We start from the raw sequence: 21,474 nt of genomic DNA, 5'->3' as shown, positions 1-21,474 counted from the left end.
TTAACCAATATGAGACTAGAAACCAAACGATTTAAGTTAACTTATACGTAAAGCAATCAATCATATAAACGAATGAGAAGGAGAAAAATAATATAAACAAATGAGACCAAAGCTAAAGAAAATCGAATAGAAGTGGAGTTTTTTCATACGAGTCTTGTCTTTAAGAAAGTTAAATTACGACAGCTAGTTTTAGAATCTGCAGTTTACTGATGATTTCACTCCATCCACGTCTCTGCATAATATTATTTTCTCCTTCGGCACACTTTTGATTTATTCAATCCAGAGGAGGGAAATACATAGGGGCGTTGAGGAAAAGAAAATAGGTGTGCGGAAATCACTTTCGGTACATTAAATTAGAGCATTGAATGGAGTTTATCACTTTCTGTTTTCACATGGCTCCTGGTGATATCCCTGATGCTAGGACAGCCAGAAAGGGCCATTGTGAGCTCAAACTCGTTCTTCAGCATTTCAATCACCCGCCTCACTCCCCGTTCTCCGTCTGCTGCAAGGCCGTAGACAACAGGCCTTCCCACCTTCAGTAAGATGTGCATTGATCAATGAGAAAAGCCACAATAGTAGAAGCAGTTTAAGGAAACATATGAGGAGATTGATAAGCAATGTGGTGGATATGATTCTTACAAGGACAGCTTGTGCACCAAGAGCTAACGCCTTGAACACGTCTGTTCCTCGGCGTACTCCTCCATCGAAAAGAATAGGAACTTTTCCTCCAACAGCATGAACCACCTGAATACATTATGGATAGAATATGGTGATTGAACATTCTTACGAAGTTTTCGAGTCAGCTTGTAACAGCAAAAAAAAAATTTGCACGTTTCTAATGTGGAAGTTACACCATTTTCGTGTCTTAACAAGTTACGCCAGAAAAAAATGATGAAGTAGAGATAGAGTTGCACCTCTTCCAGGATAGAAATAGTGGAGGGAGTATAATCGAGTTGGCGGGCTCCATGGTTCGAGACAACAATGCCAGCAACACCTACTTCCACAGCCTTTCTTGCTGAAATATGGTAAAACAACAGGCATTCAGAAGGGATAATTGGGGGTACGTCAACTTAAACAATCGAACCAATGTATCTCAAACATGGGGTTGTTTGAGTAACAAAAAGCACGCCCTGTTTTGGATTCGTGAAGAATTAGAAAACATCTTCTAGATCTTTCGGTTTGAGTTTTATATGTACAGAAGGTAAGATATCAAAATATGGAGCCTTGATCATCAGTTACCATCTTCATGAGTGAGTACCCCCTTGATTAGAATTGGCAAGTTTGTGATAGATTTCAGCCATCCTATGTCCTGCACACGCCAACAACGCAATAACTAAGCATTCAAGAAGAAGGAAACCACCTAGCACATCGGCACATAATAAGTTCTCTAACAGATTGTCTACAAGCATATGAAAACGCAATCAGACGAGTCTACTGATTTATACCTCCCAGCACAGAGAAGCATCATAGGCCCCTTTGGCAAAAGCTTCCAAGTTCGACCCCTTATCCTGCAGAAAAAGTGTCATGCGTGTGGAGAAAACGAACCTTTCACTTGGATGATACAGCTGAGAAACATTGCACATTTGGACTAAGGTGTTCAGGATTTAACTATTTCACTCACAGTGTCTACTTTGGTTGATATAAGGCCTTCGAAATTCCTCAATTGAGGTGCTACCATTCTGCAGCAGTTGTCACAATCATGTTTCAATCGAGATGCACAAGATATAATTCGATGTACCACATAAGATTTAACAGAACAACATTCGACATGATATATTATACAGAAAAGTTCCCTTTCCAATCATACTTTAAAAGCAACAAATTACAAAGCATGGAGAAATAACAATCAAAGAAAAAAATGGGGGTTGACAAACTTATTCTTTATGTCTGCCTCTCTTCGACCAGGTCTGGGAGCATCAACCGTTAGGACAATAGCCTTGTATCCATTTTCTTCAGCTCTGCGAACTATCTGAGCTGATATATCTCGCCTCTTGAAAACCTGTTCAAACAAAGGGTACCGTTTGACAGCTTGAGATCTGATAGGCAGGATAGAGACTTAAAAATGAAGGAAATAAAAAGAAATATTACTGTAAAACAAAATTGAGCTGAAGAGTGAAAAAATACATATAGTTGAAAGAACCGAACAGAATTGCAGCTGGAAGCAACCTCCTCCACAGTGCAGCTAGATATACTGGACAAAATCTACAACGAAAAATACTACAATTTATATACCAAACAACGCATATTCGCTCAATGCATGTCGTAACTCATAGAATACCATTATGGTGTTACATGCAGCTGCTGCTCTAGCAGTGGCAACCTCTCCTGTATTCGATATAAAAGAGCTGGTAGAAATTAGTATCCTAAACCAATCTCAACGGAGAACTCTTTGGAAGGCAGTTTAGATTTTAGACCTTCGGGGTGAGCTAACTGATGCATAGAAGTAGGAGCAAGCATTATAGGCGCTGAAATTTTGTAACCCAATACGGTAGTTGACATATCTATTCTGCTAACATCAACGAGAATTCTAGGCCGCAACCTGGAACAAAGACACAGGTATCACTCATGTAATTATACCATATTTTCGAGCATTTAGCAGCAGTAGAACTAAACATTTACGTGATTCTGCGAAATGCTTCAACGTTCTCTTTTAGCGTGTGCTGGTCCTCAGCTCCCCCAGTGTGAAAATCATAGTACATTTTCGGAAGGGCTTGCCTAGCCAATTCTTGGTACTCATTCACATTGACGGGTTCGGATGCCATTTATCCTGGAAACATAAACATTTACAACTCCTAGATTTCGAGCAATCCACCATATAATCACTGACAACTACAAAAACGTATATTCACTTGGAATCTCATTGTTTGATGAAACATATTACGCTAAAACAATCCTAAAATGTCAAATATTCAGAAACTCCTGAATTTTAGATTTTCCTGCCTCAAAAATATATGCAGAACAGCATGAAACTTCAGAATTAGCACTAAAACAATTAAGAGAGCTGCTTGAAATCCATTAGACAAAGAAAGCATGATGATCCATCCACTCAAACCAACACAGACTAACCTGTGAGTTGAAATTTGCAAAACCCTGATTTGTTGCTGGTTAAATTCTTTGCTGAATTTTGGATGAGAGAAACGGAGAACCGTGCTTGATCGACTAGTTCTGTTTTTGGGACTGAGCGAATATCTGATCATTTTGTCCCTTTTTAAGAAAATTATTAGGTAAAATTATATATGTGGGGCCCAGACATGTTGGCTTTAGGGTTTACTTTCTATTTTTCCATTTTTTGAATAATGAAGCGCTTTCAACAATGTTTCAAATAAGAAATGGGACATGATTTTGCAACAGAACTGTGATATTTAATTTTTTTGTGCTTCTAGCAAAAGCACTTCCACCAAAAGCCCTTGCGAGCGGAAGTGATTCCTACTTGACAGACCGTTAACCGTCTTGAGCAATAGAGTGGTTTGAGTTGTTACTAGGTGCAGCAGCTCCAGCAAGCAAACTTCGAGTGGGAACTGTGATCAGATGCAGTTGCAGTAGGCAAAAGAATCCCTTGAGATATTTTGATGCTTATGAAAAAATCAAAGCATATGGTATTTGATACTTGTATCTAAAAGATGGTGCACAACTAAAAGCTTCAACAGGAGACTTCACGGTTAGTATAACAAGGAACAACGAAAAGAGCTGTTTCAATTGCAGCAAAATAGCGGGAACCACATATCTCGGAAGCTACTGAGCTTCACCAAAACGTTGTTCACCAGTCACAGAGAAACAAAATAATATCAACAAAATTGAACTAGTTGAGCTAGATTTCTCATGTTCATTCAATCACTATGTTCCTCCAGAACCGCTATTGCTTCCTCTAAAACCACCTTTGCACGTGAGGCACCTGTAATTCTCTCTCATTTCATTGGAAAATTTGCCGCTGTCTCCATGATAACTCAAAATTCCTTTGCTGCGGAGGCCACCTCTCTTCCCTCACTTCATTTTCATGAGAAAACTTGCATCTCTTTCCGTAGTAACTTTGCTGCGGAGACCACCTCTCTTCCCTCACTTCATTTTCATGGAAAATTTGCCGCTGTCTCCATGATAACTCAAAATTCCTTTGCTGCGGAGGCCACCTCTCTTCCCTCACTTCATTTTCATGAGAAAACTTGCATCTCTCTCCGTAGTAACTTTGCTGCGGAGACCACCTCTCTTCCCTCACTTCATTTTCATGAGAAAACTTGCATCTCTCTCCGTAGTAACTTTGCTGCGGAGACCACCTCTCTTCCCTCACTTCATTTTCATGAGAAAACTTGCATCTCTCTCCGTAGTAACTTTGCTGCTGAGACCACCTCTCTTCCCTCACTTCATTTTCATGAGAAAACTTGCATCTCTCTCCGTAGTAACTTTGCAGCTGGGACCACCTCTCTTCCCTCACTTCATTTTCATGAGAAAACTTGCATCTCTCTCCGTAGTAACTTTGCTGCTGGGACCACCTCTCTTCCCTCACTTCATTTTCATGAGAAAACTTGCGTCTTTCTCCATAGTAACATCGACCCTGAGCATAATGTCGGCACATCAGCTTTTGCCCTCGCGGACTCGTGGGAAGGAAGTGGTTTACACTTGCCAACGGCTGTCTTTGATGACCCTGGAATGAAATTCCTTGGACAGTATGAGCATTGGATTTGTTGTCATAGATGTTAACCAGAGCCTCTCCGGTTCTATTATACACTCTTTGTATGTTGTTTGGATTTGTACTCGTATCCAAGTTCTGAGAAGCTTGGTTGAAATACCTATCTTGCATTGTAGTGTTCCTTCTCAGTTGAGGCTGAAATGTCACTTTTCTGGAATCAACAAAAAAGCCCGAGCTTATAGCTGGAGGTCCTGGGGCTGGTTTTTGTGAATAGGCAGTAGATTCTGATTGGTGAGGTTGAGTTGCTGGTTTTGATGAATGAGAAAACAATCCCAACTGCTGAGCTCCCGCTTTCATGTTTCCTGAACCAACTGATATACCAACTGGTTGATGTAGGTTTGCTGAGTTAACAAATGAAACAGATTGTTGAGGTTGATGAGATGATTTCAGCACCGAGGTTGAGTTCAACTGAGACTCGTTCTTTTTCGGTCCTCCCTTTCTTGAAACCCTGAAGTGCAGAAACGACAACACGGATGAGTGAAGTGGGACAAATTAGTAAATACAGACATAAAAACTAGTTTCTAGTGCAATCAGATCTAATACCGATTTGTCTTGAGCACTTTCCTCATTTCCTTCTCTTGGACCCGTGCTTCCCTGTCAGACCTAGCAAGAGATCCCCTAGAGTGCTTTTCCATCAAGACTTTCTGCCTCTCCCCTTCATCTTCCCATTTCTACAGTTGACAGCAAGATTTAATTATCTTAAAAATGGTTACCAATGACAACGATGACAAAGGAACAGAAGTTGCTTAGAGCAGACCTGTCTCAAAGTTTTCAACCGGTACAGGTTCCGGCCCTTAATTAGGAGGGGATGGAGTGGAGGAAGTGGTTTCTCCCCTTTGCTCCAGAGTACTTCAATCTGCTCAGCATTTACAAAAACAGCACTTTTAGCATATGAAAATAAGAACTTGCTTATTGAGTTCTAGGTGTCTAGCTACGAATCTGGAGTCAGCTAAAAATCTGGTGCTTATTACTTTCCATCCACTCTAATTTCATGCAAGCTCTATTTCAATCTAAAAATACATATGCACCTCGTTAACAAAAATCATAAGATACTTTGACTCACTGTAAAGGTGTGCTGCTGTTTAGCAGCTCCATAGCTTTCTTTCACAATCCTACCTGCAACAATCCTTGTTCCACATGGAGGGCCTTTTCCACTCCGCGATGCTATGTCAAACCTGCAAAATAAGAAAAGATTAAGAATAGAATACCAATGCACACGGTAACAATTTGTGCGGCTAGTGGAATAGAGAATAGCAGCACAGATAATGAACATTCACTTCATCCTAATTCCCTGTCTTAATGAGAAAGATAATAGTTCAGGCCGCTTCAAATCAACTAGAAAATACTTCGATCATATTCCAACAGTTCCCATTTTTAAACAAAGAGCAAATGCTGTTCCAGTTTATCTCCAATTGTAAAAGGAAACAAAAGAACACAAATACAAACAACGGCTTACATTTCATAAACATGTTGTTCAAACATGACGACATCACCAGTGCATGCATCCCCTGGACATGGTCACATTACTCTTCAGTTGTTAAACATAGAGGAATGAAAAATGTTCAGTACACCCCTCTCAGTGAAAGCAAATTCAACATACAGAATGAATGATATCATTGAAAAGATGACCTTAGGATTTTCGGGCAGCAGGGAACAATCCTTGTTTTGACACATGGCCTTTGGACCAAAGATAATAATGATGGTAATAACAATATGCCATAAACTTATCAATTATATACCTTTACAATTCAAAACAAAGGTAGATGCCGGGTACTTCTTCTCACCCCCACCATTCAAAATCCTGCAAAAACACAAGCAAACTTCAGAAATGGGGAGAAAAAAAACTCAGATCTCCAAAAGCTACCAAAGTGGCTGAAATTACTCTAAATGCTCCTTAATGCGCAGAATAAGCGTGTCTTTATTTCCGGTGAGTCTCAACCCGTTCTTCCTAAGGTACAGCTTACATTGCTCCACTTTCAGTTTCTCAATCTGTCTAGCTGCCACCAAACAATCACACAGAAACCAAACTTATTTTGAGAAGAACAGAAACCAAACTTATCAAAACTGACAACGACCACATTTGTGCATTTTCGCAATCGATTGGGCCAAATTGACATCTTATTGACCTAAATTAGCCCACAATTCACAGAACCACATTGGTACTTAAATTTCTGGGCTAACCTTCAATAATCTTTTGAACATTTTCAAAGCTTTGTCTATCCTTCTCGTCCAGCTCAGGCACAACCACCTCCTGTCCATCAACTTCTGCTTCACTACCGACATCATTATCCTTAACAATTCTGCAAATCGAACAATACCCATTTCAATTCCAACCCTTAATCACACATTAATCATAGACTAATTCAAAATTTAAAGACAAATGGAAGAACCCATTAACATAGATTTCTTTCAGGTAAACCAGACACTAACCGAGCCTTTGATTTACCCTTGATCGAGAGATTTGAGAATTTGGCGTGGGTTTCTTCGAGAATGCTGTAAGTCGGGTCCTTCATTGACTCATCCGAATCGTATTCTGGGTCGGACTCGGACTCTCCGATTTCCCACAAGTCTTCATCTTTTTCTTCGTATCGACGATTTTTGGATTGCTCAGGGGCAGCCATTGATGGGTTATCTTGGTTTATTGCTGAAACACCAGAAAGGGTTCTTTTGAGCTAAAGGTTTGGGCGGAAAGGTGGGAAATTGACGATTATAAAAAGGGGAATTCTCAATTCTGAGACCACGCTGCACACACCTCAAAGAGGGATGTTTTATACGACCGTTGGAATCATCTAACGGTAAAAACAATTTAAATTTTGAAATTTACAGACTCACAAGCCTTTTCTTTTACTAGATATTGAGGAAGGGGCCCAAGCCCACGATAAATTTTTTGATCAGGCACCTAATTATGTGACATGTTTGATCAACCTTACAGATATGTTTCGAAAGCTAAACTCAAATTAATTGTAAAAGTCGTCCGGTCATATTCGGGGTTGCATTAATCACGGTATAAATGTGACACGTCTGATTCTCAAGTTGGGCTATTTTCGGTTCGCTTGCTGTTACTAGGGGAATCCTTATAAGTTTTTTTTCCTCAGCTTATTGATATGCTTAAATTTGGGTAACCCTGCCTGGCTTGGGGTCGCGTTAAAAGCTCCGTCGAAGCAGAGCAATGATCTCGATCGTCGTGGCGTTCGTCCCCGCCTACGGATCAATTGACATTTTTCACAAATTTTACGAAACAGAGGCCATTTTTCTCATATTCGTCATTCCTTGTCTTAATTCCGAAACCGGCAAGCTGAATCCCTAAATAAGAATATTTCCAAGCTCTAGCTAGGTTTTGTACTTCATCTGACTTCATCTGACTTGATCCCCAAGCCTCCTATGTTACAGGGGATGAAAAGGCAGCAACTTGTTAGGAGTAGGTTTAGCTCGATATTTTTTTTTTTTGGTGTTGATACTTGTGCTCATGACGACAAATATGACGTCTTTGTTTTTCGACACAAATATTCTCTTTGATAAAACATGGGCACGTCACGAGTAGTGCTTTTGTCAACACACAGGGGAGGGGGGAGGAGGGGGCGGGTTAGAGTGTGCTACAAGTTTACGATATATTGACGGAATGCCGGTTTATAAACTCTAGAAAATGATGTGCCTGCAGGAATATTCAGAATGCCGTAGAATATCTTTTAGGCATCCTTTTTAAGTCAATAAATAAATACTTGGGGGGGGGGGGGGTCAAGAACTATAAAATATGCAATCCTTGACATTCTATCCGTTGCTTCACTGCAGTAAATTGCGAAACAGCCAGCGTGCTGCTTTTGGCAGGCTTAATTTTGCAGATGCTGATGTAGCAGTAGCACTGCGTTTTTGTTAAGCAGAAGCCAAACCAACTAGTAAGTCTTCCCAATCAATTTTAGTTTCTAGGGTATGGGGATAGAGGTGGAGTTGTTTGAAATTCTTTGTCGAGTGTTATGCCGGAAATTTTTTGTGTGGGAAAGAAACTTACCTGCAACTGAGATATTACTGCGGCAGTATCTCAAGCCATTCACGTACCCGTTTTAAGAAGTGTTATCACTAGTCTCCTTGTTTGGGGCACTGCATATGCCTGCCTTTTCTTCATGAGGGCACCAAAGTTGCTAATTTTTAGGAAGAGAGAATTTGTGTGAGGAGGGAAGTTAAAACATTTTGGCTAGACAGTTCAAACATCTAACTTCCCTTATTTAAATGGTCTTCTCAGTTCCAGGATTATAATATAGGGTTTATAGAGGGTTTTTGGTTCTCTACGCATGCTTGATTTGGCTTCTCAATTTTATTTTTCTTATATATTGCGACCCTTTTTTAGATTTTCCATCCGGGGAACTTGTTGGTTTTGTCTCTGTGAATTTTCTCATTGTCTTCAATGGCTTCGCCTTCTGCGCGGATACCTTCTGCTTGCTTATCTTCTGCACATGAAAAAGACCACCCTATGAGGTCCTCTATGTTTCAGTCTCCTAAGAGAAAGTTTCAGCAGGCTCGGAGAAAGAAACTCATTTTGAAATGCAGCTATGGCGTCGGTGTTGATTCTGCTAGCAATTTGAGCTCTTGCCTAGATTTTGAGCCGTGTGACAAATATTACAATTTCAAAGTAATGTATGACTCTTTGGCCTTCTTTGGATCAAAAACCATGTCGAGGACTGGAAGGCGAATGCACATGAATGGGGTTGTTCACTCTGGTAAATTATACATTCGTTTCAGAAAGTGACTATTTTGTTTGATTGTCATGGATTTCCTTGTAGTTCAACTTAATCCTTGTTGCTTCTCTAAGTACCTAAAAGGCCTGATAACTCTTGTTGGTTTTGATCTGCCAATTTGAACATGTTGTTAGGCAAAGCTATCGCTATGCCAGTGCAAAATGCAGAGGAAGTCACAACAAATAAAAAACTTCTAACGAAACAAAGGCGGGTTGTTGTTACGGGATTGGGTGTGGTAACCCCTCTCGGGCATGATCCAGATGTCTTCTACAACAGTCTTCTTGAAGGTATCAGTGGCATAAGTAAGATAGAGACTTTTGACTGCGCGCAATTTCCGACAGTAGGTTTTCTTTGCCTCAGTTTCATTCTGTTGCATTGTATCTACATTTGTTGACTCTAGTTTTCCTTTTACAACAGAGAATTGCTGGAGAAATAAAGAGTTTCTTAACAGATGGATGGGTCTCACCGAAGATCGCTAAGAGGGCAGACAAATTTATGCTTTACTTGATCACTGCCGGGAAAAAGGCATTGGCAGATAGCGGGGTCACAGAAGAAGTTAACAGAAATTTAGATAAAAGTAGATGTGGAGTCATAATTGGCTCTGCACTCGGAGGCATGAAAGTAAGTTAAGCTTTATATACAAATTAGCTACAAATTCAGATAGACTAGAAAATTTCAGTTTTGACTATCGCTCGAGCCTTGAGGCACGATGTGGAATACAGCACGAAATTTATTTTCGTGTGCAGTATCTAGTTACTTCAAAGGGTTCAAGAACTAGGTTATGTATCTTCTACTTGTTACCTACTTATGATAAACTCTGTCAGGTTTTTAATGACGGAATAGAAGCATTGAGGATTTCGTACAAGAAGATGAATCCATTCTGTATACCTTTCTCGACAACTAACATGGGTTCTGCCATGCTAGCAATGGATTTGGTAAGTTTAGAGGAAGTGTTAGAATCTCCGGATAGGTTTTTGAAACCTTGTAGCCATATCTAAGTTGTCGAATGGCAGGGTTGGATGGGCCCTAACTACTCAATATCTACAGCTTGTGCAACAAGTAACTTTTGTATGCTGAATGCTGCATATCATATTTCGCGAGGTGAAACCGTAAGTTTTCACCAGCTTTTAGACAGACATAATATACAATGTGCACTTTTGGATCATTTAACTGAATGCTCTTACCAAAACTTGCTGAAATTTGCAGGACCTGATGCTTTGTGGTGGATCCGAAGCAGCTATTATCCCCATAGGTGTACTACTTGTCATTCTCCATATCGTAATTCAGTTTACAATCCCTGCAGCGTGTGAACTTACTCGAGTTTCATGGATCATTAAAGTGCAGGCTTGGGAGGGTTTTTGGCGTGCAAGGCGCTGTCTCAAAGGAATAGTGAACCGACCAAAGCTTCATGCCCTTGGGATATTGTAATGCATCTTCTCTCAGCCTCAAACTAGGATTTTCGTATCCCTCATCCCTAACTTGAAATTTTATTTGCTATTTGAAAAGAATCGCGATGGATTTGTCATTGGAGAAGGAGCTGGAGTTTTGCTCTTGGAAGAGCTAGAACACGCTAAGGTTTGCTGCAAATCATTTTCTGTATTTTTCCCATGGATCATTGAAGTTTCGTGCATCCACATATTTCCGGCTCAACCCCTCTTCTTCCCCTCTCATTACAGAGAAGAGGTGCGAAAATCTATGCCGAGTTTCTAGGTGGAAGCTTCACTTGTGATGCGTACCACATGACTGAGCCTCATCCTGACGGTATGTATCAAACTCTTTTAACCACCAGAATTTCTCCATGCACGACGTGAGAACAGACGTGCATCAATATCGCATTGATATGTCGAAAATGACTTGATGGTTTGCTCGTCACCCTCCATATTTATGTCTAAAACCAGGGACAGGAGTTGCTCTTTGCATAGAGAAAGCATTGGCTCAATCTGGGGTCAACAGAGAAGATGTGAATTACATAAACGCGTATGCTACGTCAACACCAACGGGTGATCTGAAAGAATATCGCGCTCTAATCCGATGTTTTGGAAATAATCCAGAGGTGAAAACGAAACATGTTTCTTGTCATTGAAGTTATTGGGTGACTTTGGTGCTGAAAAACTATTTCTGGTTATTGCAGCTAAGAGTGAACTCCACAAAATCCATGATTGGTCACCTCCTGGGAGCCTCAGGTGCTGTGGAAGCTGTTGCAACAATCAAGGTGAGTCAGCCTCGAGTTTTAATTTCGTCATTCGTGACAGTCTCTACTTTGTTGGACGAGGTTATGAGATCAATTATCATGGATGACAATTGTTGAATACAAAAAAAGAGCTTGCAAAGAAGACTTAAAGAGTAGATTCATTGTAATCAAATCTTGAAAATGTAGGCTATACAGACGGGAAGCATCCATCCGAACATCAATCTCGAAAATCCAGACGAAAGCGTGGTATGCATCTCTAGTCGTTTATAATCAAATTTTACGTTTTCACATAATATTTTCAATACATTTTGTTTCTAATTTACATATTGGAAATGAGCAGGACATGAATGTGCTTGTCGGCCCAAAGAATGAGAAGTTGGACATAAAAGTTGCACTCTCCAACTCATTTGGTTTTGGTGGACACAACTCTTCTGTATTATTTGCACCCTACAAGTCATGAATACTACAGATAAGTTTGTATGGATGTCAAATTTGGAAATTTGAAAACTCCATCATCCCATATCGTTCTACAAAATCCATTAATGTGAGGGCAAATTTGTTTTTTGATTGTTCTGCCATTTTTATTAAAAATAAGATCCTTTCAATCTATTTACTTTTAGTGAAATTTTGTTGATAGTGAACAACGTTGTATTCTTTGTTAATCCAAGCAATACTGGAGGAGAGAGAAATTAAACTCGGGACCTTGTGTGCACCGATGAATGCCTGAACCGAGCTACAAAAACCCAGCCCTTGCAGGGCACTAGAGTTGTCTGAGCTCGTTTGGTCTTGTACATTGGTTCTGTATTGCTTTGTATGACACGACTCAGCTCGTCACCAAAGCACTTACAAAGTTTTGTGCGAGCTCATTTAGGTATGGCTCAACGGGTTAAAACCGGCAACTAAAATCGCTATCAAGAGAGCGTTTGCAGAAATTGTGCACAACAGAATGTATTGATTTCGTCGATCTTGTAGATGCAAGACTAAGATCAATTGTGTATGGTGCATTATTTGTGCAAGAATCATAAACAAGGCAATCGACAGAATGCGCGGCACCAATGCGCTCCTGTTGATAGGTACTGACCAAACGCCACAAATAATATTAGACAGTGAGTGAATTTTGACATTGTATATATAAAACAGCAAAATCTACTCCCTTGTACTTAGTAGTATGATAACTGATAAGATCTGACTCCTCAATCTGTTATTTTGAGGGGTCTCTCTTCCGTAAGGGTGGATATGTTCCCACCAGCAGAGGTTCTTACAGAATTAATTTTCTCAATCAAACTCGGCGTGACCAACAAAAGTAACCCCGAAACATCTTTTAAATCTTTCACGAGGATAAGGCGGCCAATCTGAAGTTCCCAAGTCCCGTATGGAATGGAAACAGTCCAGCGCAACAAACAGAAGCCCGTCAAAATTGCCACAAATTCAGAACATAGATGAAGCAGTTTGATCACCAGAGCTTTGTTTTGACCCAGAAAAGGAGGAAAACAACTCCAAGCACAATGGCAATAGGCGCGTACTTTCGGATCAGAGCCTACAATTAACAAATGTGTGAAATGATAAGTTTCCGCTACATTACTTGGACAATAGAAGTTACATATGACATAAATTCTTTGACATAAACAGCTCAATCTAGAGAACTCGTGGCAGATTGGAGAAGGCAATATTCCTAATTCAAACAAATGTGGCTAGAAAGACCTACTTCGTACAAAGAAATACTCAATTATTATGGCTTAGCAATAGCACCGGCATACAGCACCATCAGTAAACAGGTACTTGAGTTTAATAAGCCCAGTGGCATGCATAACTAACAGCTTTTGAACAAGTATTCAAGTAAACAAAACAAAGATGTCATGAAAATGCCTCAGCCACAACTGCATTCATACTCGCCACAAGACATTACAACTTGATTGAATTTGAGACGCACAAAAGATGTCCAATCCAAAGAATATGGTAATGGAAATGATTGGACGCTACATCATTCATACAGGAATCAAGGATGGGGTGTAAAGGGAAATCATATGATATGTAATGTTTGGGAATCCATATAATATTAGTTTAAACTCGTGCCTATCATGGCTAATCAGATAAGACTAACCTGTCGATTCAAATCTCTTGCTTTATCAGCATATATGCGAGATTCTGATGTTAAACGGCTCGACATTTGACTGACCTCTGCAAAATTGAAATTCAGGAGGAAATTTATCACATATACACAAACAAACAAACTTCCATCTAGAAGCAAATAGAGAGACTTACGGTCCAACTTTTCACCAACACCAAGCACTTCCTGAACATTGCGAGTCATTATTTGGTGGACTTCATACAGCTCATCATTCAACTTTGCAATATTCCGCTGAGTGCGAGTGTCCTGGTACAATTTCTTTGTTTTCTGTATGAATGTATCTTTTAAACACAAAAATGTGGAAGGAAATCAAACCCAGCAAAAGGAGAACAAAAATGCAGATAATAAGTACACAAGTCTAACATATGATATGACGGACAATAGTTTATGGCAATAGACCTACCGAATTTAATGAATGCATAAGGTCTTGCAGCAGTTTCAATTTGGGTCCCATTAACACGCTCAAACTCATTCTTGAGATCTTCAAGGTATTGGAAGGCAAGTTTCTTTGGATAGGCACGGTCACACATTGTCAGGTAACACACGCGTCCTTCGATGATATAGCTAAGAACAAAGGTCAAGGTAATAACAGTTGTGTGCTCTTCCTCTAACGATAACAATCAATAACATAGCATTTATATAACGGCATCAATAAGACAATTACTGAATGAGCAGCTTAAGTTTTAATGACAGCAACAGCTACATGAAACTAACATATTGTCTTCCAATATAAAATTAAGTCAACCGATTTGCAACAAACCTAAGACACATTTATCAACAAAGTTTCACAATTATCACTATTTGTATTGCATCTAAATCCTGTCCAGGAACTATAAGGGGATTGCACGAACCTATAGCTAGTAAATTTATCAACATAAAACAATTTTTTTCAACTCCATAAATCATGAAGACGAAGCGACAAGGATACTGGAAAACAAAAGGTCCAGTTTCAACTGACATCCTTGAAGGCTCATTTTGTCCGGTTGACAAGTTCTTGAATAAAGCCTTGACTTGTTGTTTGTAGAATTCCGAGTCTTTAACATCACGGCCATCATCCAGTCCCTCTGCTAGTGGGAGACCATCAGTAACACGAGCAATCATTGTCAGCTTCACCATCTTCACTTCACAACTTCCTAGCAATGCGAAATTAACTGCGCCATGTCAAAATCATCAAATACCAGATGCAGGATAGCTTGAAAAAGCACAGATGACCCAGAAATACAACAATAATATACACACATTGTCAGACAGCGTTAAATTATCTCTGCATAATCTTCCTTCGAACAGAGCTTAAACATGCAGTCTTAGAAATTGGGCTTCCTATTCCAATACAGTCAAAACCCAAATCCCATCTTCCATATCCAGCAAAATTAAATCTCAAACGAGACTCAATTTTGTTTTTATGATTAATTGGTTTTTTTTAATACTGATTAATTGGGTTTTTAGCTAACAAAAATCAAAGACTGCCCAATTCTGAAATTCCAGTTGATCGATCCCCTTAACCATCTAAACCCCCTTGCCCCTAAAAATCCCTAAACTACAAATTTTGCCCAAATTGCTCCAAAATCATAAAAAGAAATGCAGTGCAATCCAAAAAAAAAATACGATAAATCTGAGAAATTGATCCAAAAAACGAAAACTTGATTGCGAATTTGGAAAATAGAAGACGAATACCTGCTTATAGCATTGATCTGAGGAACGGTGAGGACGATGGTGCAATCTGAGCGAGAAGAATTGATTGAAGCTCTGGGAAAACAAAAGGGGTTTTCGAGGACCAAACAGAGCAAATAAGGGTTGGTTTTCTGAGTGGTATGAGGTTGCACGTTGAGGTTGAGACTGCGAAGAAAGAAGTTTCAAAGGTACAACATCTTGATGAAGTCAGGCTCGTGAACGACGACGAGTCGGGCCGCCCCATTTAAAAATCTATGTCGGTCGGTATACAATTGAATATGGGCCGATGCAAGAAACAGGCCTGAGTCGCCCGACTCACTGACCAATTTACCTTAAGAAACAAATAGTTAATTTTCTCTCACTTACACGTGGCCGAAAGATGGTAAGTGATTTTACTTTCTAAGAGTATTTCTAGTGAAGTCCTTAAATAGGGACAACCATCGTATAAAATGGATATAAAACAAATATAAGGACAAAATAAATTTCCAATTGATCTAAAAGTGAGTCCCTAAAGAAATAGATACTAATCTACCCCATTAAAGATTAGTATCCTTCAATATTTAATAAAGAAATATTTGAACCGGGCCCATAATCTTGATTGTAGCTTTTAATTAATTAAAAAACAGTTACTTAAACAAAAAATGTGCACCTTGATTGGAAAACCGTACCCACAATCCTGATTGAAGATTTTTCTTTCAATGCTTTTAATTTTAATGTTTTTAATTAATTAAAAAAAAGTTAACATAAACAAAAAATATGTACCTAATCAAATTATCACATAAAACCATAAAAACTTCAAATTTAGGGATTCTACTAAAATGACTCTACCATTGAAGACAATATTTCTTTAGGAACACAAAGATTCCCTTTAAGTCCTTAAATAAGTACTCAAAAGTGATGGTGGGAGTCCCTAAATAGGGACTTCCACTGTAGATGCTCTAAGGCTCCCAACGTTCAAAGATATGCAGATAATGAAAAAGCAACAACTATTTATGTTGGAACCAGAAAATCTACAAGAGACTGAGTAAAAGAAAATTTGATATGCACTTGTTTTGCAAGGAGAATTTCTTATTGAATTCAAAGATAGCTGACACACCCCGATCCGAAATGTCCACTAGGACTCAGAATCGAGCTGTGTTGGCTGACACCTGGAAGGTGACGAAGCCATACAATATAATGATGTGGAAAATGTGAATAAATTTAAACCTAAAAGTACCTAAAGACAAGAGTGCGCTGTGAGCAGGGATGATCCCATTTCACACGTGACATCAGAGCATAAATAAAGTACAGTAATGTGGGTAAGGATCATACCCTCGGAGGTAGCCACCTATACTGACATCCGCCACGAATCCTCGTTGATACGAACTTTTAGCCACTAAAACTTGGAGGGGAGCAAAAATAAGGGTGAGCCTTGAAAATAAAGTTTTTAATAAAAACCTTTTGAAAACATTATAACCCCTTTCTGTAAAACCCGTATAATTTTTCAGAAAATAATAATACATACGTATATAGAAATCATGCTCGAGAGTAGTGAAAACCAAGTATATGCCATGTCAAGTATTTCAACAATGAAATAAGTAAGCTATGTGAAATAAATCAACGTAAAATGATATGCCAGCAGGAGTCACCTAACGTGACCTGTACGGCTGAATCTATAACTCATTAACCAATTCCTGCACACGAGTCGGAACTACCTAATGTGGTCTGTACGACATGCTGGGTGTAAATAAATACGCTCAAGTGCTACGATCATGTGAAGGCTGTACGAAGTATCGCAAGTCACCTACGAGTCGAAACCACCTAATGTGGTATGTACGATAGGCTGACACTTGCCTTGGATCCAAGGTGAGCTTACGGTGCATGAGGTGAACGATCACGTGAAGGTTGGCCTTGGACTCAGGCAGAGCACTAGCACCGGGGTTCATGATAATGAGCACTAAATGCATTTAAACATAACCATACACACTGCAATCACTATCATTAATATGTACTCACTTGAAGCTTACCTGGGCGCTGCAGCATCATGCAATAATATGCATATATATACTAATGCATATACTAAAATGTAATGCAATTTACAAGACATTTAAAAACGTAAATCCATTTAAAACAATTTATGGGAAAATGGAAAACATATATACGTGTGTGTATATATATATAGAAAACCAAAAGCCCACTCACCTGGAGTCCACGCTACAACTCCCTAGCACAAACATCAAAGCATCATGAACGATCGGCGCCTAGAACAATTATCAAATAATGTCTTAGAATTCTTATCAATAGAACATATAACTTACATATCCTATTCGGGAAGATCCATACGTCATATTCCCGATCCGTAAGTTTCTAATATCCTTAAATATTACGTATTATAACGTATCAAAGTTTGGTGACGATCCAACAGTCGGATCGTCGATTGCTATAATAATCAAGCGGCAGACCTTAATGGAACTACGTTCAAACGACGGAAATTTGTTAATCGGACCTCACAAATGGAATCAGGGTATTCAAATTTAACCTAGGAAGGTCAGGGGACGTCTTGGCCCACGTGCTGCCGCAGGTGGCAGTCGGCCGCCCCGACTTGCCGGAAAATTCAACTATTTCTAAAAATTCTCAAGTTTTACAGGAATGAAGATCTCAATGAGTGGAGCAACTTTCATACATGTGACTAAGGCCAATTTGGCCGGCAAAAGCCTAAATTTCATGAAAACCCGCCGAAAACCCTTAAAATTGGGTAGTTGTTGATTCGCCACCAAAACAAACTCCGATGCCTCCACCAAAGCTTGGGCCTTTCTTCTGGGGTTGAGAGGAGTCTTTTGGTGGTGATCATCGATGGTGAAACTTGCCGGAGTCACCAGAAAAAGGTTAAAACCGCCGGATGCCTGGGTTTGTGGCTTCGATTTGTGAATTTGGGTAAGAAATTTGGAAATCTAACACTATAGAGATGTAGGGCTCGTCAAGGGCTTTCCATGGACACCAAGATCATCTAAAACGAAGTTCGTACGAAGGAGATATGAGCAGGTCAAGTTGGCGGGTTGAGTGGAGAAACCGGGTTTGGCCGGTTCTCTCTTTCTCCCTTCCCTCATTTTCCCTCATTTCTCTCTTCTCTAATTGGCCACCCTCTCATCTCTCATTTTCAGATTAGTCCGGTTCCTCCCTCATTTCTCTCCTTTATACTCCATCTCTACCGCTCATTCTTTCTGCCTTTAAATTTGGGCCACACACACGTGGTTTTCCAAATATGGCTCCAAAATCCTGGAGCTTTCCAGATATTAATTAATTTATTAAAATGCCCCCAACTTTAAACGTTAATATCTCATTAGTTATAACTTCAAATTGCATTCCGTTTGCACCCACGCGTCTGTAGCGACGAGTACTATGAGGATATGCTAAGAAAATGAACCTTACGTGACACGACACGACATTTAACAAGAGTCAACACTTTGCCTCGAAGGGCATTTTCGTAAATTCATTTATAAAAATCATAATTTTTAGGAACGGGTCGTTACAACAACAATGGCTTCTTAAAGCCTTACAAAGTAACTGAATGGAAATGCAACACCCACGATTTTACAGCACCTAAAATCGTGGTATTTGACTAGACTTTAAACTGAATGTGCAACAATACTTGGTCCTTAAAAACAGGAATTATTAACAACTACATAAGTAGACCTGAAAACAAGGAAGGCTAACTCTAGTGGCTAAGAAAATCCTAACAACTTTAACATCCTCCCTTAAACTTAATGTCGTTGTCATTCAGTTTACTGCTGGATAAGAACAAACACCAAGCAAACCTCGCAGCTTTAAGAAAACATCAAGCTTAAAAGGTTTTGTAAGAATATTTGCAACTTACTCCTGGGTTGAACACTGAACCAACTCCACAATTTCCTCATTCGTAAGATCACGAAGAAAGTGAAAGTGAACATCAATGTGTTTGTTACGACCATGCAAGACTAGATTCTTTAAGAGGTTTGATGGCTGATACGTTGTCATAATATAACATTGTAGATTTGCATTGATCATGACAAAGTTCCTTTAAAATTCTCCTTAACCAGACAACTTGACAAGCACTAGATTCTGCAGAAATAAACTCGGCCTCAGTGGTGGAAAGAGTGACCACTGGTTGTTTCTTCGAAGACCAGGACACAACACTTGAACTCATCAGAAACACATACCTTGAAGTGCTCTTTTTGTCATCCTGATCACCTGCGTAATCACTATCCGTGTATCCTAAAAGCTCCTGATTTCCTCTCTTCTTGTAAAACACCTCGAAGCTAATAGTTCCATTCACATACCTTAATACTCTTTTTGCCGCCTGTAGATGCATCTCAGTGGGACGCTTCATGTACCTACTGATCAAACTAACTATGAATGTCATATCAGGACGTGTAGCAGTCAGATACATAAGGCTTCATGTAACTTGTTTGTAGAGTGTATTGTTTACCCTTACTCCATCTTCGTCCTTCATGAGTTTAAACCCAGAAACTATTGGATTATTCACTGGATTGCATTGATCCATATTGAACTTGTCAAGCACCTCCTGTTCATATTTTCGTTGCCCAATAAAAACACCATCTGGCCTTTGCAATACCTCAATACCAAGAAAATACTTCATCTTTCCAAGATCAGTCATATTAAATTCAATCATCATGGACCGTTTGAAATCTTTGAACATAACTTCATCATTTCCAGTAAATATGAGATCATCAACATAAAGAAAAATAATCAAAACTTTACCTCAATCCACTGTTTTGATGAAAAAAGTATGTTCATATGGACACTTCTTGAAACCTTCATTGGAAATATAAGTCTTTATACGGTTGTACCAAGCTCGATGAGCTTGTTTAAGACTGTACAAGGCTTTCTTAAGCTTGTACATTTTGTGTTCATGTCCCGTTTTCTCATAGCCAGGAGGTTGAGTAACAAAAACTTCTTCATTTATCTCTCCATGTAGAAAAGAAGACTTGATGTCTAGTTGATAGATCATCTAACCCTTCTGAGCAGCAAGCGAAATCACAACTTGAAGATGTCTAGCCTAGCCACAGGTGCAAATACCTCAGCATGGTCTACTCCATACTTTTGACTGTACCCTTTTACAACGAGTCGTGCCTTGTACTTATCTACTTCTCTATTCTCATTGAGTTTTGTCTTGTAAACCCATTTCACCCCCAATAACTTTGTTGCCATGTGGTAACTTTGTAAGTTCCCACATATCATTTCTTTCTATTGCCTCGATTTCTGAGTTCATGGCTTGCATCCATTTCTCATTCTTTACTGCATCTTCATACAATATAGGATCATTGTCAGTGAACAAAGTCAAGTAAGCAATGTTTAAGTCTTATTCCTTGGAGAACCTTGCCCATTCTCATAATCTCTCATCCATGCTGGTGGTCTTCGTGTTCGTGCCTCATGGGGTGAGTTATCATCAGTCTCCTCATGAGACTAGTTTTCTTGGGCAACACCATGATCCGTTTCTTCACTGCTCTCATTTTCTTCAGTGCTGTTAGCTTCCAATTCCTCCTCATTGTCACTAACTTCTGTACCCTCTCCTTCATCTGTTTCCCATTCAAGTTCAGCCACAATGGCTTCCTTATAACAAGTCTCCCAATCCCAACTTTGATCTTCTTCAAAAACAACATCCCGGCTCACAATTATTTTCTGAGAAATCGGGTCAAATAATCTGTAAGTTTTCGACTTGTCACTCACCCCTAAGAATATGCATTTCAGACTCTTATTGTCAAGCTTTACTTTTTTGTTATCAGATACATGGGCTTCAGAGATACACCCAAAAACTCTGAAATGACTCACTGATGGTTTGACTTCATTCCATGTCTGTTTTGGTGTATTGCTTCTCACGGAAAGTGTGGGGCTTCTATTAAGAATATGCACAGTCCAATTAACTGCTTCAGGCCCAAATGTTTTTGGAATGTGCTTTCCAGAAAGCATGCTTCGAACCATGTTCCTAATTGTTCGTTGTTGGAAATGTGCCCTAAAGCCAATCAGGTGATGATACTTTACGGACATTTCACATGTTAAACTAATCTAGTTTTACATATAAAGGGCATACATTATT

General features: G+C 39.4%; 5 protein-coding genes across 22 annotated transcripts; 1 reads left to right on the top strand and 4 right to left on the bottom strand.

The window, feature by feature from the left end:
* Nucleotides 1-101: 101 nt before the first annotated feature.
* Nucleotides 102-3,227, bottom strand: LOC126634392 (peroxisomal (S)-2-hydroxyacid oxidase GLO4-like). Its single transcript, XM_050304901.1, has 12 exons — nt 3,067-3,227; nt 2,620-2,767; nt 2,415-2,539; nt 2,279-2,325; nt 2,125-2,202; nt 1,875-1,999; nt 1,622-1,679; nt 1,446-1,508; nt 1,240-1,309; nt 915-1,015; nt 640-744; nt 102-533 (listed from the first exon to the last, which is right to left on the bottom strand). Exons 2-12 carry the CDS (start codon nt 2,760-2,762, stop codon nt 354-356), a joined length of 1,095 nt encoding a protein of 364 aa, XP_050160858.1. The 5' UTR covers nt 2,763-2,767; nt 3,067-3,227; the 3' UTR covers nt 102-353.
* Nucleotides 3,228-3,639: 412 nt separating this feature from the next.
* LOC126634100 (zinc finger CCCH domain-containing protein 62-like) lies at nt 3,640-7,418 on the bottom strand. Of its 17 annotated transcripts, none has more exons than XM_050304583.1 (11): nt 7,112-7,418; nt 6,863-6,981; nt 6,564-6,678; nt 6,421-6,482; nt 6,138-6,189; nt 5,745-5,856; nt 5,439-5,537; nt 5,225-5,352; nt 4,413-5,129; nt 4,269-4,340; nt 3,640-4,124 (listed from the first exon to the last, which is right to left on the bottom strand). In XM_050304583.1, the coding sequence occupies exons 1-11, from the start codon at nt 7,300-7,302 to the stop codon at nt 3,911-3,913; spliced, it is 1,881 nt and encodes a 626-aa protein (XP_050160540.1). In that variant the 5' UTR covers nt 7,303-7,418; the 3' UTR covers nt 3,640-3,910. The 17 variants fall into 17 exon arrangements, with proteins under 17 accessions (XP_050160540.1, XP_050160545.1, XP_050160536.1 ...); XM_050304588.1 differs by having other exon boundaries at nt 3,640-3,971; XM_050304579.1 differs by having other exon boundaries at nt 3,640-4,043; nt 4,125-5,129.
* Nucleotides 7,419-8,486: 1,068 nt separating this feature from the next.
* On the top strand, nt 8,487-12,164 carry LOC126583257 (3-oxoacyl-[acyl-carrier-protein] synthase II, chloroplastic-like). The gene is made up of 14 exons (XM_050247584.1): nt 8,487-8,574; nt 9,024-9,393; nt 9,546-9,751; nt 9,829-10,032; nt 10,236-10,346; nt 10,425-10,520; nt 10,618-10,663; nt 10,756-10,835; nt 10,918-10,986; nt 11,088-11,172; nt 11,310-11,464; nt 11,543-11,623; nt 11,789-11,848; nt 11,943-12,164. The coding sequence occupies exons 2-14, from the start codon at nt 9,081-9,083 to the stop codon at nt 12,060-12,062; spliced, it is 1,626 nt and encodes a 541-aa protein (XP_050103541.1). The 5' UTR covers nt 8,487-8,574; nt 9,024-9,080; the 3' UTR covers nt 12,063-12,164.
* Nucleotides 12,165-12,679: 515 nt separating this feature from the next.
* LOC126583258 (25.3 kDa vesicle transport protein-like) lies at nt 12,680-15,621 on the bottom strand. Of its 2 annotated transcripts, none has more exons than XM_050247587.1 (6): nt 15,405-15,621; nt 14,659-14,863; nt 14,134-14,294; nt 13,865-14,011; nt 13,704-13,780; nt 12,680-13,139 (listed from the first exon to the last, which is right to left on the bottom strand). In XM_050247587.1, the coding sequence occupies exons 2-6, from the start codon at nt 14,844-14,846 to the stop codon at nt 13,056-13,058; spliced, it is 657 nt and encodes a 218-aa protein (XP_050103544.1). In that variant the 5' UTR covers nt 14,847-14,863; nt 15,405-15,621; the 3' UTR covers nt 12,680-13,055. The 2 variants fall into 2 exon arrangements, with proteins under 2 accessions (XP_050103544.1, XP_050103543.1); XM_050247586.1 differs by having other exon boundaries at nt 14,659-14,881; nt 15,405-15,620.
* Nucleotides 15,622-19,250: 3,629 nt separating this feature from the next.
* Nucleotides 19,251-19,746, bottom strand: LOC126633825 (secreted RxLR effector protein 161-like). The gene is made up of 2 exons (XM_050304373.1): nt 19,462-19,746; nt 19,251-19,379 (listed from the first exon to the last, which is right to left on the bottom strand). Exons 1-2 carry the CDS (start codon nt 19,744-19,746, stop codon nt 19,251-19,253), a joined length of 414 nt encoding a protein of 137 aa, XP_050160330.1.
* Nucleotides 19,747-21,474: the final 1,728 nt, after the last annotated feature.

This window comes from Malus sylvestris, chromosome 9 (genome assembly GCF_916048215.2).
Source record: "Malus sylvestris chromosome 9, drMalSylv7.2, whole genome shotgun sequence".
NCBI classification, from domain to species: Eukaryota; Viridiplantae; Streptophyta; class Magnoliopsida; order Rosales; family Rosaceae; genus Malus; species Malus sylvestris.
This window is presented reverse-complemented; position numbering and strand designations above follow the sequence as displayed.

What these genes read in the sequence shown, in the direction of transcription:
- LOC126633825 (XM_050304373.1), bottom strand. Translation starts at nt 19,746, where the DNA reads ATGAAGCGTCCCACTGAGATGCATCTACAGGCGGCAAAAAGAGTATTA. An exon ending in CAGAATCTAGTGCTTGTCAA is followed by an intron (nt 19,380 to 19,461) that starts GTTGTCTGGTTA and finishes ACAACGTATCAG; the next exon opens with CCATCAAACCTCTTAAAGAA.
- LOC126634392 (XM_050304901.1), bottom strand. Translation starts at nt 2,762, where the DNA reads ATGGCATCCGAACCCGTCAATGTGAATGAGTACCAAGAATTGGCTAGG. An exon ending in GAAGCATTTCGCAGAATCAC is followed by an intron (nt 2,540 to 2,619) that starts GTAAATGTTTAG and finishes TCTTTGTTCCAG; the next exon opens with GTTGCGGCCTAGAATTCTCG. An exon ending in CTGCATGTAACACCATAATG is followed by an intron (nt 2,203 to 2,278) that starts GTATTCTATGAG and finishes TTTTCGTTGTAG; the next exon opens with ATTTTGTCCAGTATATCTAG.
- LOC126583257 (XM_050247584.1), top strand. Translation starts at nt 9,081, where the DNA reads ATGGCTTCGCCTTCTGCGCGGATACCTTCTGCTTGCTTATCTTCTGCA. An exon ending in ACTGCGCGCAATTTCCGACA is followed by an intron (nt 9,752 to 9,828) that starts GTAGGTTTTCTT and finishes CTTTTACAACAG; the next exon opens with AGAATTGCTGGAGAAATAAA. An exon ending in ATATTTCGCGAGGTGAAACC is followed by an intron (nt 10,521 to 10,617) that starts GTAAGTTTTCAC and finishes TGAAATTTGCAG; the next exon opens with GACCTGATGCTTTGTGGTGG.
- LOC126634100 (XM_050304576.1), bottom strand. Translation starts at nt 7,302, where the DNA reads ATGGCTGCCCCTGAGCAATCCAAAAATCGTCGATACGAAGAAAAAGAT. An exon ending in CGCATTAAGGAGCATTTAGA is followed by an intron (nt 6,483 to 6,563) that starts GTAATTTCAGCC and finishes GTGTTTTTGCAG; the next exon opens with GATTTTGAATGGTGGGGGTG. An exon ending in AACAGCAGCACACCTTTACA is followed by an intron (nt 5,538 to 5,744) that starts GTGAGTCAAAGT and finishes AATGCTGAGCAG; the next exon opens with ATTGAAGTACTCTGGAGCAA.
- LOC126583258 (XM_050247587.1), bottom strand. Translation starts at nt 14,846, where the DNA reads ATGGTGAAGCTGACAATGATTGCTCGTGTTACTGATGGTCTCCCACTA. An exon ending in TTATGCATTCATTAAATTCG is followed by an intron (nt 14,012 to 14,133) that starts GTAGGTCTATTG and finishes TGTGTTTAAAAG; the next exon opens with ATACATTCATACAGAAAACA. An exon ending in TGTTGGTGAAAAGTTGGACC is followed by an intron (nt 13,781 to 13,864) that starts GTAAGTCTCTCT and finishes TCAATTTTGCAG; the next exon opens with AGGTCAGTCAAATGTCGAGC.